A 14,674-nucleotide genomic window follows, 5' to 3' on the forward strand; every position below is an offset into this window, starting at 1 on the left:
AAAGTAGAAATGAAGGATATCCTTCGCAGGGAAGCGTATTGGATCTTGGAATTAAATACTAGATTTCCATTTGGTATGAATTATAGAACGGATCTATTCTGTGTTTATTAAAGGGGTTGTCCCGAGGCAGCAAGTGGGGTTATACACTTCTGTATGGCCATAATAATGCACTTTGTAATATACATTGTGCATTAATTATGAGCCATACAGAAGTTATAAAAAGTTTTTTACTTACCTGCTCCGTTGTTAGCGTCCTCGTCTCCTTGGTGCCGACTAATTTTTGGCCTCCGATGGCCAAATTAGCCGCGCTTGCGCAGTCCGGGTCTTCTTGCTGTCTTCTATGGAGCCGCTCGTGCCAGAGAGCGGCTCCGTGTAGCTCCGCCCCGTCACGTGCCGATTCCAGCCAATCAGGAGGCTGGAATCGGCAGTGGACCGCACAGAAGAGCTGCGGTCCACGGAGCAAGAGGTTCCCGGCGGCCATCTTCACAGGTAAGTATAGAAGTCACCGGAGCGCGGGGATCAAGGTAAGCGCTCCGGTAAGCTGTCTGTACGTCCCTGCATCGGGGTTGTCTCGCGCCGAACGGGGGGGGGGTTGAAAAAAAAAAAAACCCGTTTCGGCGCGGGACAACCCCTTTAACAAACAGTAAGGGGGGAGTATAGGTAAAAAAGAAAGAAGAAAATGTATATATATATATGTGTTTGTTTGTTTTTTTTGTTTTTTTTTCTTGACCTCTACTCTGGTGAATTTATATACCCTGCAATCACTTTATGATTATGCGGAAACAACTTGTGCAATTATATATTTGAAAAAAGAGATAAGAACGGGAGAGAAAAAGAAAAGATATACATTTTTTTTCCCCTTAGATTCTTTACCTATTTATCGCTATGTAAATGTATTTAAGAATTGTTTCCCAGATATCCATATGCATACTTGTTTCTCTCTCTGTCTGTTTTGAATCCTCCTGCCACAAATCTCTGTATGCTGGTTGTAACATGTGATGTAATTAGCTCTTGAACACACCCTCTATACCATCCCTCAACCATTTCCCCCCCTGACAAGCTAACATACACAGGTATCTCTCCTTTGATTTTAATTTGTATTTGGTCTATAAATGTCTTATGTACTCCATACCTCATAGCTGTTGACAAAGGCTTTTGCCGAAACGCGTTCAGCGTGCACTTGTGAGCTGTATGCTTTATTTTATTCAATAAAGAAGGAAATTTTTAACGGTAGCAGCTCCCCTCCATCTCTATTTTCTGCTCATATGGAATCTGGCCGTTTGCCGTCGGCTACTTGAGGATGGAGCTCCTGTTGGATCCCAGACCTTCCTGCAACACTGAAAGTTACTGCTGGTGAGGTGAGCCCATATCTCTCTTTTTTTGGCTTATCCTCATGTAGTCCATCCTGCTATGCTTGTCAGACTCAGTTTTTAACGTCTCACCGGCGCTGGATAGGAGCCGTGGGTGTTGTAGCTGTGTGGCACTGGAGAATAACCAGGAGGCAGTCTGGGTAGTCATGTTTGCCGTACCAATGGATGAGGCAGGAAGCGTAGTCAGATAGAAGCCAGGAGTAGTTACCGGATAGTCACGTTTGCAGGTGGCAGCATTTCATCTGGCAGCATTTATCACACCTGCTGGCAGTTCATGCAGGGATCTAATCACTTGCCAAATCTCCAGTACATAGCAGTGTACTATTGCATGGTAGAGCACACCACTTTCAGTAAGTGTTACAGTGGCGAGCCTGATATTTGTTCATAATCAGCAAGGCAGGATATTGTTTCTCTTAGGGCTCCCACCCACTGGCGATATTTTCTCCACTGCGATGCGAGACTAAAGTTAAAGTCTCGCGTCGCAGTGCGAGAAAAAAATCGGCATGACGCCGGGATATCGGCATCACGCCGACATATCGCCTGTCTTTTCAATGGGGCCAGCGGCAGCGGCGCTAGCCCCATTGAAAAGAGATGGAGAATGCCCGCAGGGATGAAGGAAACTCCTGTCACAGCTGTGGCAGAAGTCCCCGGCATTCTAGCCCATTGCTTTCAATGGGATCGGCACTGCTGCCGATCCCATTGAAAGCACTGCTTTCTGCCAAGGCCCGCGGAATGATTATCGGGGAAGGGCTGGAAATATAAGCCCTTCCTCGATAATCTGCCAAAAGTGTGTAAAAATTTTTTTTAAAATATTACTCCCCTCTCCTGCGCTCAGCCGCGTCCTCCTGCTGGCTCCCCAGCACTGCTATTAAGCTCTTTCAGCAGTCGGGGATTTAAAAATCCCCGCCTCCTGAAAGGGCTGTGTAGATTGGCTGAGGGCTCAGCCAATAGCAGCTACTGCTTAGCTATTGGTTGAGCGCTCAGCCAATCACACATAGCCCTTAGCTATTCATTCATGAATAGCTATATCTTAGCTCCCCGCGGTCCCCGCAGGGATGAAGGAAACTCCTGCCACAGCTGTCACAGCTGTGGCAGAAGTCCGCGGCATTCTCCCTATGCTTTCAATGGGGGTAGCGCTGTTGTCGCTGGCCCCATTGAAACCACTTGCGATATGCCGTTTCTATACCGGCCACTTTCTTGCGCTGCGATGCGAGAGTTTTCTCGTACTCTCGCAGCGCAAGAAAGAAAATATCACCAGTAGTTGGGAGCCCTTAGACTGGCTTTGTCTCATATATTACACTCATTCACACTATATTGAGACTCTGACCTTAATTCATTGTTGCTACAGTATATTTTACTAGATATCAATAAAGGTTACTTTTTATGGGTTTCAGCTTATGGCAAAGGCTGTGGTGGGATTGGTTACAATTTAACCCTAGTGGGCCCTTGAGCCCCCCAAATTTTCCGTTAGATGTCTGTCCATGGTTCACCCAGTGTTGGTACTCTTTTGATATTTTGATACAGGAACAGTCAACATGCAACTGTTTCAGAAATACTGGCACCACACCTCCGGGCACCAACAATCTGCCCGCAGCCAAAGTCACCATGTTTACCCATGACTGCACAGAGGAGGGGTCAGCACAATAGTTGAGAGCAGATCTTGGCACGACCATTATGTAGTACCGCGTAACGGACTGGTTGTGGAATGTCCGCAGCGGATCCGCAGCTAAAAGTCTGCATCAAAACTTGCACCATTTAGTGTGGATTTTGGTGAGGAATCCCCCCCCCCCCCTCCTTGAGAAGAGGTGGATTCCGCAATTGTAAGCGACGACAAAATTGACGTACTGCGGACTTTAATTCTGCACCGCATGTCAATTTCCACATAATGTGCGGTTTTTTTCACGGTATTGGGGATATTTTGAAAATCTGATCCACTTTGCTGTGCAGCAAATCTGCCCCGTGTGAACATAGCCTAAGTGATACAATCAGTAGAGAGGGGGACATCCATGGTCAGGGTGACATTTTGGTTTCAGAAGGGAATCCTGACTGTACAGGCGTGGTGGCAGGGCACACCTCTATGACCAAATGGCAACCAAAATGGTTGGCAATGTAAGCAAGACTTTGCAAATTGCGCCAACATTTTTCAGTCTAGTTGCCATTTGTGGCTAGAGCTGTTCTGTGCTGGTGGTGCCGCTGTGTTCACACATTGCCGCAGCCGGTGGGATAGGTGTGCAGGATCCTGGCTCTGTGTTGCCAGATCATTTCTGGCAGCGATGGCGGTGTTCATGGAGTAATGGCAGGTGCCGACACTGTGACTCCTGTGCGGAGTGGAGCTGTGAAGGGACCGCTGATGTCAGAGATGAGGAGCCCGGGAGGAGATGCCAGGGTGCTGACCCGTATCAGGCGGTGTGAGGAGAATGGGGACGGTGTTGTCATACAGAGCAGCATAATCCGCACCAGTTGTCCACCGAGCTGCTCATAGGAGGTGATCCCTGTGCTAATATAACGCTGCGGCCAGGGAGGCGGGGCCTAGATGTGATAATACTAAGGGGGGGGGGGTGTAATACAGCCGAGCTGGGTGGAACTGCCAATCTCCACTTGTCATAGTTGTCATCGCCTCCTGTGTTTTTTTATATTTTCATATGTATAAATAAAGTTTGATACTTCTTATTGAGCTCAATGTGCTAACCTATTTATCGGATGGTGTATATTGCTATAAGGCTCTTCTGTTAATACAGGGTTACGCCCTTTTGACTAATCCTGGAAGGGGCCCTACAAATGGACACAAACCTATGTCCCATAGATGGTATGGGCTCAGAAGCTGAACCCGCTCCATGAACAACTGGAGTCGGCTGTGATTGACAGCTGGCCTCCCGCTGCAATAGTGGGGATCGGTGAGAACACTGATCCCCGCTGTTAACCCCTTACATGCCGCAATTAATTTTTGGTATCATCACATCCGTGATGAGACGTACGATAAACGGAACACACCTTTTCCTGTGCAGAAAAAAAGCAGCCAAAATGCTTTTTTTTGTTCATTTTGTCTCCCCCCCCCCCAAAAAAAAATGCAGTAAAAGTGATCAAATAAGCCATAAGTACCCCAAAGTGGTAGTGATAAAACTACAGCTCATCACAGAAAAAACAAGTCCTCACAGACCTCCGTTCATGATGGGACTTCAAAAATAAAATTTTATTGTGCAAAAGCGGAAAAACCTAATAAATAAATATTTTTGGTATTGCCGTAGTCATACCGACCCGCAGAAAAAATGTATCACGTCATTTATGCTGCATGATTAAGGGCTTATTTACAGGAGCGCATATTGGACGCTCTTTCATGGCCGGCCGATATACGCTACCATCTGAGCTGTCTTCCTTCCCCCTCGCTGGCTTTCTGCCTCTCTCCTCCCCTCTGGCTGTTTCCAATGGGAGGGGACAGAGCTCGTCCCCTCCCATTGCTGGCTGTGGACGCTCCTGTGAATAAGCCCTAATGCTTTAAAAAAAAAAACCCACAATGGTGGAATTAGTGTTTTTTTTTTCTCCTTGTCCTCCAATGTAATAAAAGTTCTAAAAAATATGATATGACCCAAAACTTACCAATAAAAACTACAGTTCCACCTGCAAAAAACAAGCCTTCATACGGTAAAATTTAAAAAAATGATGGCTTTTGAAAAATCGTCAGCGACTAAAATAGGCTGCGTCACTAAGGAGTTAATTGAGCAGCACTGCCCATGTGATCAGTGCTGGCCAGTCAGCTCGGCCTGTAGGTCTGACTACTTATGTATACTGCTGCAGCGTCATCTGGTAGTCAGAGACGCAGTTTGGTCATCCTTGTTTGTCCGGGGCCGGAGGGTCGCTTTAGGTAATTACAAGGGTTCTTGTACATGGAACACCCATCAGCTGAACAGTCGCTCTAACAAATGATCCCCAGCGATAGTCGTCCGTGTAAAAACGGGAGCCGACAGGTTACTGAGCGAGAAAGCGTTCATTAGTCGCTTTGCTTCAGCTCGCTGCTCCTGTGTGAAAGCACCCCGAGATGATCAATACCACACCTGAACACACGGAGTGCTGTTACACCCAAACCTGTATTTTTCAGCTCGGTGCTCCGCAACACCACCACCTAGTGGTAGACATGTTTACTGCAGCTATATTACAAACCGATGTGCAACAGGGTTACAGCTTGTAGTCCTATCAGTGTGGAGTCTATAACGATCCCTCGTCTGTCAGAGATTTTAGAGATCTGCAGGGATTTTCGACCTCAGGGCATTTAGAAATAAAAATGAATTAAAAGTCTTCGCATTCACTGACAGCAAGCACTGATTTTGATCATGGTGATGAATGGAAACAAAGTATATTAGAAATTTGAAGAACTTTTCATTACACAATTTTTACACCCTCCTGGGACTGAAGAGGGATTTTCTGCATATCCAGCATGTAATAACGTGTCTATGTAACTGAAAGTGTGCGGGTTTCATCCTGCAAAGCATCATGGGAACATGTATGTGCTTGGTCAATCATTGGCTCTAGTCATTTGCATACAGCAAGGTTGTCACTTTGCAATCACCTCGATCTGTTTTTTTTTAAAATCTGCGCCACATAGTGGTGGACACAGAGAAATGCAGGTGATCTGATGTGAGCGTCAACTAATTGAGGCAATCGGCGCAAAACGTGAAATTACTGCGGCCAGAGACTCCCCTTCCTGCACGGACTGACGACGGACAGAGGGAAGCGCAGAAGTCATAGGCAACGCAAATGTTTCCACAAAGTTTATTACAACTCGTCCGCTATCTGTCCTACAAAATGTGTCAAATACATAAGAGGCAACGTCGCCCCCTGTGGTGAAAACGTCATCTGCAGCCCGACAGGAGCTGGATCATCAGACACTGCAGGTAGGAACGGTTGGATGTGGCGGCGACTCTCCAATGGCCGAATCTAGAGCCACAACACGGATGGCGAGTCACTGTGGCCGGCTCCTGGGCGGGTTTACTGCATAGACGTCCTGCGGGGAGACGCATCTCTGTGCAAACTGGGGCCTCGAAGGGTGCGGACTTTGACAATGAAATATTCGGTCCTGTGTGAAGGCATGCTAAGGGGGCTTTTACACGCCGGCACATTCCGCAAGACACTTCAGAATACTCCACGGTCAAAACCGGTCTAAATGTGGATTGATGTGAAGTTGCCGACAAAATTAAAGGGCCGGCTGTCGTTACCGTTGAGCCCTTTAAACTATGTTAAAGGGCCGAGATGTGAGGGACCGGAGAGTCGGGGAGCCGTGATTGATACTAGCGGAGCTCCCCGCTCCAACGCTGCATGCAGACAGTGTGACTCCTCTCAGCCATGCGAGCGTTCTCCCATGCATCACACTGTCTGCATGCAGCGCTGGAGCGGGGAGCCAGCGAGTATCAATCACGGCTCCCCGACTACTCGCACCTGAGCCCCTCAGGCCCCCTGCGCAGGGCCGTATGGAGGACTTCTGTCGTGGAATTAGAAATAGAGTCTCTCCCGATTCCGCATTCTATTACTTTTAATGGGAATCCGTGTTGAAGTCACTTTGGCGCCGATGTTTTCCGCTCGCAGATTGCAGATCCCCCGCGGAAGCGACACGTTGCTTCGTGATGCAGTTTCTGCGTCTTTCCCGCGATGGGAATTCCACACACAGATTTGACCGCTGAAAGGACTAAATCCACGGCGAGGCGGAAGCGATACGGGAAAAATCTGTGTTGGATTCCGCCGTGTGAACGCTTCCAGTCCGTGTATTTCATGGACAGCACAGGCGCCCAATTCAGATGGGCGTTGTTTTCATGCAGACTATCGAAACTTGCAGCGCGTCCTCTTCGCGGACCAGAATCAGACATGCAGTGTCGCACTGCCGCAGGTCCTGGACGGCACGTGGCCCCTCAGGGTGCGATCACACAAAGGGGATTTAGTGGGGATTTTCAGCACCACTTGTTTCGGACTTTGGCGCGGGTTATGACGTGGATTCGCAGTGCACGTCACTCCGTCAATTGGAAGAGCCAAATCTGCTTCGGATGATAATCCCCGACATGTGAGCGCCGTAAGTCATGTTCACACGACGGAATCTCATGTGGAATTCTCCATGCCGACTCCGTCTATAAAGCCACGACTATTCTGCCACGGTTTTGGCACGGAGCAGCACACAAATTTAACCCTGTTGTGTTTCGGCGCAGATCGTTGTCAAGAAGAGACACGTCCGGTGGAGACATGCTGGGACCCCACACACAGATTTTGCCCATTGATAGGGTTAAACCCGCGTGCGGCTCCGGGGCAGAACAGCCACAGATTTATACCGCAGTTTTACAGGCGGAATTCATGCAGAAGATTCCACGTGTGAGCAGCGTCACAGTCCCTCGCGGTGCGCTCCGCTGCCGTGGCCAGCATGGATCACGGGATTTATTATCTTTGATTCTCTCGTTCTGGCGATCTCTCGGCAGACTCTCTCCCCCCCGGCTTCTGGCGCTGCAGCGGACGCTCCGCAGTGCGGCCTCCACTGTCCTCAGCACCGCTGCTCCTCCACTCTGAGTGGCTGGACTACAGAGGACATCACTTCTGTCGCAGGCATACGTCCGACTGCGCCAAAAACATCCCCTTAACATGGGGTACAATAACAAACCTCCAGCACATGACGCTCCGGAAAATATTTCTTTACCGCCACGTTCTTAAACTAGAGCGCCCTCTATTGTATAAAACCAGTAGATAAAAATGGTAAAAGCCCCTTTAAGTCTGCAGCTTCCGCGTCTTCATACAAACTGTCACTTTTCCGGTTTTATTGCGGCGGCTGTAACGTATGAGATCGTGAAAAGTCTTGTTCACTCAGTGTGACTTCTGTGGCGCCGGCGCCGCCTCGCTATGTCCTCAGCCGCGCAGGTTAGTTCTACATCAGTTTTTCTGTTGCGTTTGACTATATAAAACTGCGCCTTATGTCCGCACCGCCGTACGGTCTGCTAGTACTGATTTAGTGACGCGGCGCCTGCGGTTTGGTCCCATTTTTCCAGCGCAGTACTACGGCTTCATGGTGGTTGTATCCGATGAGTGAAGGCCCCATCCTCAGCCGGCGCCGCTGATCGCACCTCGTCTCCTGGTATTGCAGTCGCTGACCCGCTGCGCTCTGCCCTGAATGAGGACTGGCCGATGCGTCTGTCGTATGGCAGTGCTGGTCAGGTGTGGCGCTGCGCAGGTGATGAGATCTCACTGATGCCCGGAGCCTGCGGATGAGAGCGACACACTGGTGTTAATGGCGCGTATATCTCACATATACACCTCAAAGATACAGCGCCAACTGTTACTTACCAGCTGGCATAACGCCATTAGGCAGCTATAGCACCATGCCGGCTAGGAGAAGAATTGTGAATGCAGCTCTGGATGTGACTAGTATATATGACCCAATATAGCAGGAGAATTGTGAATGCAGCTCTGGATGTGACTAGTGTATATGACCCAATATAGCAGGAGAATTGTGAATGCATCTCTGGATGTGACTAGTGTATATGACCCAATATAGCAGGAGAATTGTGAATGCAGCTCTGGATGGGACTAGTGTATATGACCCAATATAGCAGGAGAATTATGGATGTGACTCATGTTTAAGTCCTAATGTAATAGAAGAATTCTGAATGCTGCTCTGGAGTGCAGCTCTGTATGTAACTGGAGCATAGGACATCTAACAGCAGAAATGAAATGTAGCCATGGGTCTGACTGGAGATGTACTGTAATAGTAGAATTATGAATGCAGCTCTGGATGTGACTGGAGTATAACAGGTGAATTGCTGCTGCAGAGTATTCCCAGAGTCACTGATGAACGGTCCGCAGCTTTCAGAGATGCCGGGTGACATCTATAGGCTCTGAGGACTCCCGGGCTCGCCGGGGTGGGGGTGTGGGGGCTTGGCAGGTTTGTGCGCTCACTCGCTCCGTTGTCAGCTGTTTTCTGTTGCTGCAGTGGAAAAACACTTTGCATTGGCCTTCTGGATGAGCGGAGCCTTCAGTCTACTCAGCGGCACCAAGATAAATGGCAGATATAACGAGGGGGGGTAAGTGACCGCAGAGTAATGAGCCAGAGAACAGTAATTACCAGGCGGAGACCCGGGAGGTCACGAAGTGTCTTACACTGACATTTATAAGTAGAAGCGTCATATTCATCAAGATTTGGCGCAACTTGAACTTTTCTAGATGCAGAAAATAAAATACGGGCCGGGGATGAGCAGGAGGAGATCCGGACCAACATGGCAGACACTAACATGAAAATCCCTAGAATCTGTGAACTAAACCAGAAATACACCATGGGAAGATCCACTAGGGGGCGCAGCTCCAATATAGACTATGTAACCTAGACTCCTGCCTCCACCAGGGGGCGCAGCTCCAATATAGACTATGTAACCTAGACTCCTGCCTCCACCAGGGGGCGCAGCTCCAATATAGACTATGTAACCTAGACTCCTGCCTCCACCAGGGGGCGCAGCTCCAATATAGACTATGTAACCTAGACTCCTGCCTCCACCAGGGGGCGCAGCTCCAATATAGACTATGTAACCTAGACTCCTGCCTCCACCAGGGGGCGCAGCTCCAATTTAGACTATGTAACCTAGACTCCTGCCTCCACCAGGGGGCGCAGCTCCAATATAGACTATGTAACCTAGACTCCTGCCTCCACCAGGGGGCGCAGCTCCAATATAGACTATGTAACCTAGACTCCTGCCTCCACCAGCGGGCGCAGCTCCAATATAGACTATGTAACCTAGACTCCTGCCTCCACCAGGGGGCGCAGCTCCAATATAGACTACGTAGCCTAAACTCCTGCCTCCACTAGGGGACGCTGCTGCAGTATGGACTATATAACCTAAATTCCTGGCTCCCTCAGGGGGCACTGCTCCAATATAGACTATGTAACCTAGACTCCTGCCTCCACGAGGGGGCGCAGCTCCAATATAGACTATGTAACCTAGACTTCTGCCTCCACCAGGGGGCGCAGCTCCAATATAGACTATGTAACCTAGACTCCTGCCTCCACCAGGGGACGCTGCTCCAGTATAGACTATGTAACCTAGACTCCTGCCTCCACGAGGGGGCGCAGCTCCAATATAGACTATGTAACCTAGACTTCTGCCTCCACCAGGGGGCGCAGCTCCAATATAGACTATGTAACCTACACTTCTGCCTCCCCCAAGGGGCGCAGCTCCAATATAGAGTATGTAACCTAGAATTCCTGCCTCCACCAGGGGACGCTGCTCCAGTATAGACTATGTAACCTAGACTCCTGCCTCCACGAGGGGGCGCAGCTCCAATATAGACTACGTAGCCTAAACTCCTGCCTCCACCAGGGGACGCTGCTGCAGTATAGACTATATAACCTAAATTCCTGCCTCCATCAGGGAGCACAGCTGCAATATAGACTACGTAACCGAAACTCCTGCAAAATTATGTCATTGGAGGAACAGAAACTTTTTTGCACCATGAATGCTGTGGCATCTTCCTTCTATCCTGAGGATAGGTCATCAATAGTATTTGCCAGGAAAACCCCTAATTTGCATACTTCTTTTTCCCAGGGAGCCTTGCCTGCTAGACTTCCCACACCAGCTGGATCTCCATAAGGAGTAAGAGTACCTGACTAGGAGATACTTGGATGACTGACCCCCTGAGAACTCCACTCTGCTGGCCTCGGCAGGAGAAGGTCCTCCACTTGTCCCTTGGCGGTGCACATCCCTACTTATCACTCTGTACATGTTTGTCACAAGGACCTTCCAAGGGTGCAAACCCTATATGGTATGTCCCTCCTGAGGTCGGGGTAGGAAGTGTGGGGCCATTAGATTTCTCTCCCCTGTTGCAACCCTGACTGCATTCTGAGGAAGAGCAACATCGACTTTTGGCCCTTGGGGTAACTCAGGAACTAGTTGGGCTTTCTTTAAAGAGGTTTTCCATGCAAATACTATTGATCATGTATCCACATGATAGGTCATCAATAGTTGATCGGCAAGGGCCCTGGTCGATCAGCTGCCCGCTGACAACGCTGGTATACACAAAGGTCGAAGCGGAAGGAGATGCTCCGACCCCTGTGTAGTGGCCGGCGCTTGTAACTGCAGGCTGCGGTCTCATTGATAGCTGCGCCTGCAGTTACAAGTGCTGGCCACTACAGATGGGTCAGGACATCTGCTTCCACTCAAACCCCTGTGTATTTGCGGCGCTGTCAGCAGCCATTTGATGATCTGGCGTCCTGAGCGAGGGACCCCAGCCGATCAACTATTGATAACCTATCCTGAGGACGCGTCCTCAATAGTATTTCCCTGAAAACCCCTTTAAGTTTTGTGTAAGGGAAGTATTTGATCCCTGACCCCTGCAGGGCCTTCTAGCTTGGAGGGTTGGGGAAGGTTTGTGGGGCCTTTCTCCTTCTGTGATAGGACACACCAAGCAGCATGTCCCATGACGCCGTGAGAAATGACCCCCTTCTATCATCTCCATACACATTATTAGGAAATATCAAGGGGGAGTTCCCTTTAAAAATTTAAAGAGGTTTGTAGCTCCAAAGAATTCATAATCTACCCTGTTTCCCCAAAAATAAGCACTACCCTGATTTTTGAAGATTTATGGGAGAAGCTTGAAATATAAGCCCACCCACAAAACATAAGCCCTAGCTGCATTACATAAAAAAAAGGAATAAATTACCTAGCAGGCTGCTCTCCGGGGCTGCTCAGCCAATCAATGCAGCACTCGATGAGCCAGTCACAGCCATCGCATTGGTTCATCGAGCGCTGCATTGATTGGCTAAGCAGCGCTTGAGAACCAATCAGAGCCATTGCTCCCTGGAGGCGGGATTTATGAATCCCGTAAGCAGGTCGTGGTCTTCTGTGGGCGGCTGAGGACTGAAAGAAGCATGTCTGGGGTCTGGAGAGCAGCGTGAGCGACCTAGACTAAGCCTACTAGGTAAGTATAAGACATGCCCCAAAAATGAGCTCTAGCATCGCTTTTGGGGCAAAAATTAATATAGGACAGGGTCTTATTTTCAGGGAAACGCAGTATTAGGTCACCAGTAGCTGATCGTCAGGGCTCCAACACCCGGGCTCTGTATGTATATGCTGGCCTAGCGAACAGGTAATTGTGAGGGTCTTATGAGGTGGACCCTACGGATCAGCTATTGATGACCCCTTTAATAATCTAGACACATGAGGTTACCTCTTCTGTTCAGCAGGTTCATCGCCTTCTGCCGCGCTTTGACGAACGCCAGGATATCAGCGTCGACCTTGCTGTCCCCCGTGAGCGGGATGGAAGTGTCTGCGTCACGGGAAGCCCTGAAAAGAGTTGCGCAGAATATGGCAGAAGCTTCCTGAACGGATGGACAATTGTCCTGCTGCCTCCACTGATGTCTTCCTCCCCCCTTCTGTACCGGCTCTCCTTGGATCTGGCTCCTGGAATGTGTCAAGTGGATGACCCCCACTGGCGACTTTTACTCATGTGTCACAAGACTGCGATGTCACGCTATTGTATTTCCCCTACTGAACGTTGTCTCGTTGCGCCCCGTCAGTCAGAGATCTAGAGCGGCGGGATTCGTACGTGATCGGAGTCGCTCTCATTAGGTGCGGCCGGCACCGTGATGTTTGCGATCTTAGTGTCGCACGGTCATTAGTCGGCTTGTAGTCCCAGCCTGAGGGGTGGCCTAAATGAGACCATTATCATCTGACTTGTCGCTCAAAATAGGCGCTAAAGTGTACGAAAATAAAATCACAGAGGTGGGGGGAGGGGGACACGCAATACCTGATAAAAGGCAGAGCTGGCACGATCGCCACTAGGAAATTCGGGCCGGCGCGGACTCTCAATGCAGAATCCTGCAGCGGGTCCCTCTCTTCCCGCAGTCATGAGGCCAAAAATTAGATAATGCGGGTTTCCCTCCGTCGCAGCGGGATCTCCTTTTTTTGCGCCGTGCACCCCTCATTTTTTTTTAACTCCTGCTTTCCTGCGGTCCCACGGCAGAGCAGTAATACAGCTGTGGGTGTGCCGCGGGAGCGGACGGCTTCAATGGAAGCCGCAGGAGCCATCTGTGCGGGAAACCTGCAAAAAATGGAGCATGCTGCGGGTGATTTCCTGCATGTGCAATCAGGAAAAAATGACATCCACAGGCATTTAATTACCTGTGGGTGTCCAATGCATCCCTATGAGGTGCGGATCACGCTGCGGGACGCCCCCGCAAGGATTTGCTAAATCCATTTTCCTAGTGGACATGAGGCCTAAGGTCGGCACAATGGCCATAGAGCCTAACAACATGCAGCAAGCCAGAGTATATACCAGAGCTAAATCGTGCACTGCAGACTTATATGCCGTCGGCCCGTCAGCTCACGCGTCTTGGCCAAAATGCTAACTAACACCCGCATTTTATTAGTGTGAATTAATAGATCCTTTATGCAGTTTGCTATAGACTTCTGGGGGAGCCCAAGATGTCGGCCAGTGCAGCCCACTGTTGACATACGGGGCAACCCACTGCCATGTCAGTGTGAGCTGTAATCCTGTATGGTGGGACGCACCCATCTATTGGCGGGCTTCTATGCCATCATTCACAATGCAGACTAGGTTCTTCTGCAGTCGCTCCTCCCCAATCTTGGCTGGTTGGTGGGTGGCTGCATATAAGTCTGCAGTGGGCAGCTTAGCTCCTCTGGTTTATAGTCTGGCTTACTGCATATTGTTAGGTCCTGCGGCCATTGTGCCAGCCTTATGGCCATTGTGCCGACCCTACGCCCATTGTGCCAGCCTTATGGCCATTGTGCCTGCTCTGCACTTCATCAGGTATTGCATTTTCCAGTGAAACATGCTAAAGTGTAGGGATGACTGTTTGTGCGCTCTCACACAGCGCAATTCTTGTTCCAGTATGTAATTGCTGAATGAACTGTTGGGAGCGGCGCTTCCACGGGCTGAAATTAGGTGGCGTGAGGCTCTTGGGCGGGCATGTTTTTGGATTTTCAACCCCTCCTCAATGCACATGGACACTAAATGCTGCGGCACCGAGGGCTCCATGGAAGACCGAAACCAGCCAGAGACGGCAGCAGCGAGCAATCAGTCCACAACCGGCGGGCACTGATCAGTCGAGGGTCGCTGCAGAGTTTTTGGCTGCTCGTTGAAAGAGAAGGATTACTGCTTCACACCAAGCGATAATGAACCATGCAGCGACTATTTTTAGGTGAGCTGGAAGGAAGCGACCACTGAACAACTTCTTGCTCGTCATCCGGTTGGTGGCCGCCTTTACACGGACAACTCCGCTCTACCAAGTGACTATTCAGACGGTAGTTGTCCCGCTTAGGCCTCTTTCACATGGG

At 49.6% G+C, this 14,674-nt stretch overlaps 1 protein-coding gene across 7 annotated transcripts in view; it reads right to left on the minus strand.

Moving 5' to 3' along the window:
* Positions 1–6,118: 6,118 nt before the first annotated feature.
* KIF6 (kinesin family member 6) overlaps positions 6,119–14,674 on the minus strand; it is a 126,944-nt gene continuing 118,388 nt past the window's right edge. For 3 of the 7 annotated variants that reach the window (XM_066595314.1, XM_066595313.1, XM_066595311.1), the window contains exons 21-22: positions 12,546–12,661; positions 8,490–8,590 (exon numbers count right to left, since the gene is read on the minus strand). In XM_066595314.1, the coding sequence (XP_066451411.1) occupies positions 8,574–8,590; positions 12,546–12,661 (133 nt within the window). In that variant the 3' untranslated portion in view covers positions 8,490–8,573. Of the gene's footprint in view, positions 8,591–9,076; positions 9,316–12,545; positions 12,662–14,674 lie in introns of those variants that run through there. The other 4 variants (XM_066595309.1, XM_066595310.1, XM_066595308.1 and 1 more) reach the window with 2 other exon arrangements.

The sequence above is a fragment of the Eleutherodactylus coqui genome, chromosome 3, assembly GCF_035609145.1.
Source record: "Eleutherodactylus coqui strain aEleCoq1 chromosome 3, aEleCoq1.hap1, whole genome shotgun sequence".
NCBI lineage: Eukaryota > Metazoa > Chordata > Amphibia > Anura > Eleutherodactylidae > Eleutherodactylus > Eleutherodactylus coqui.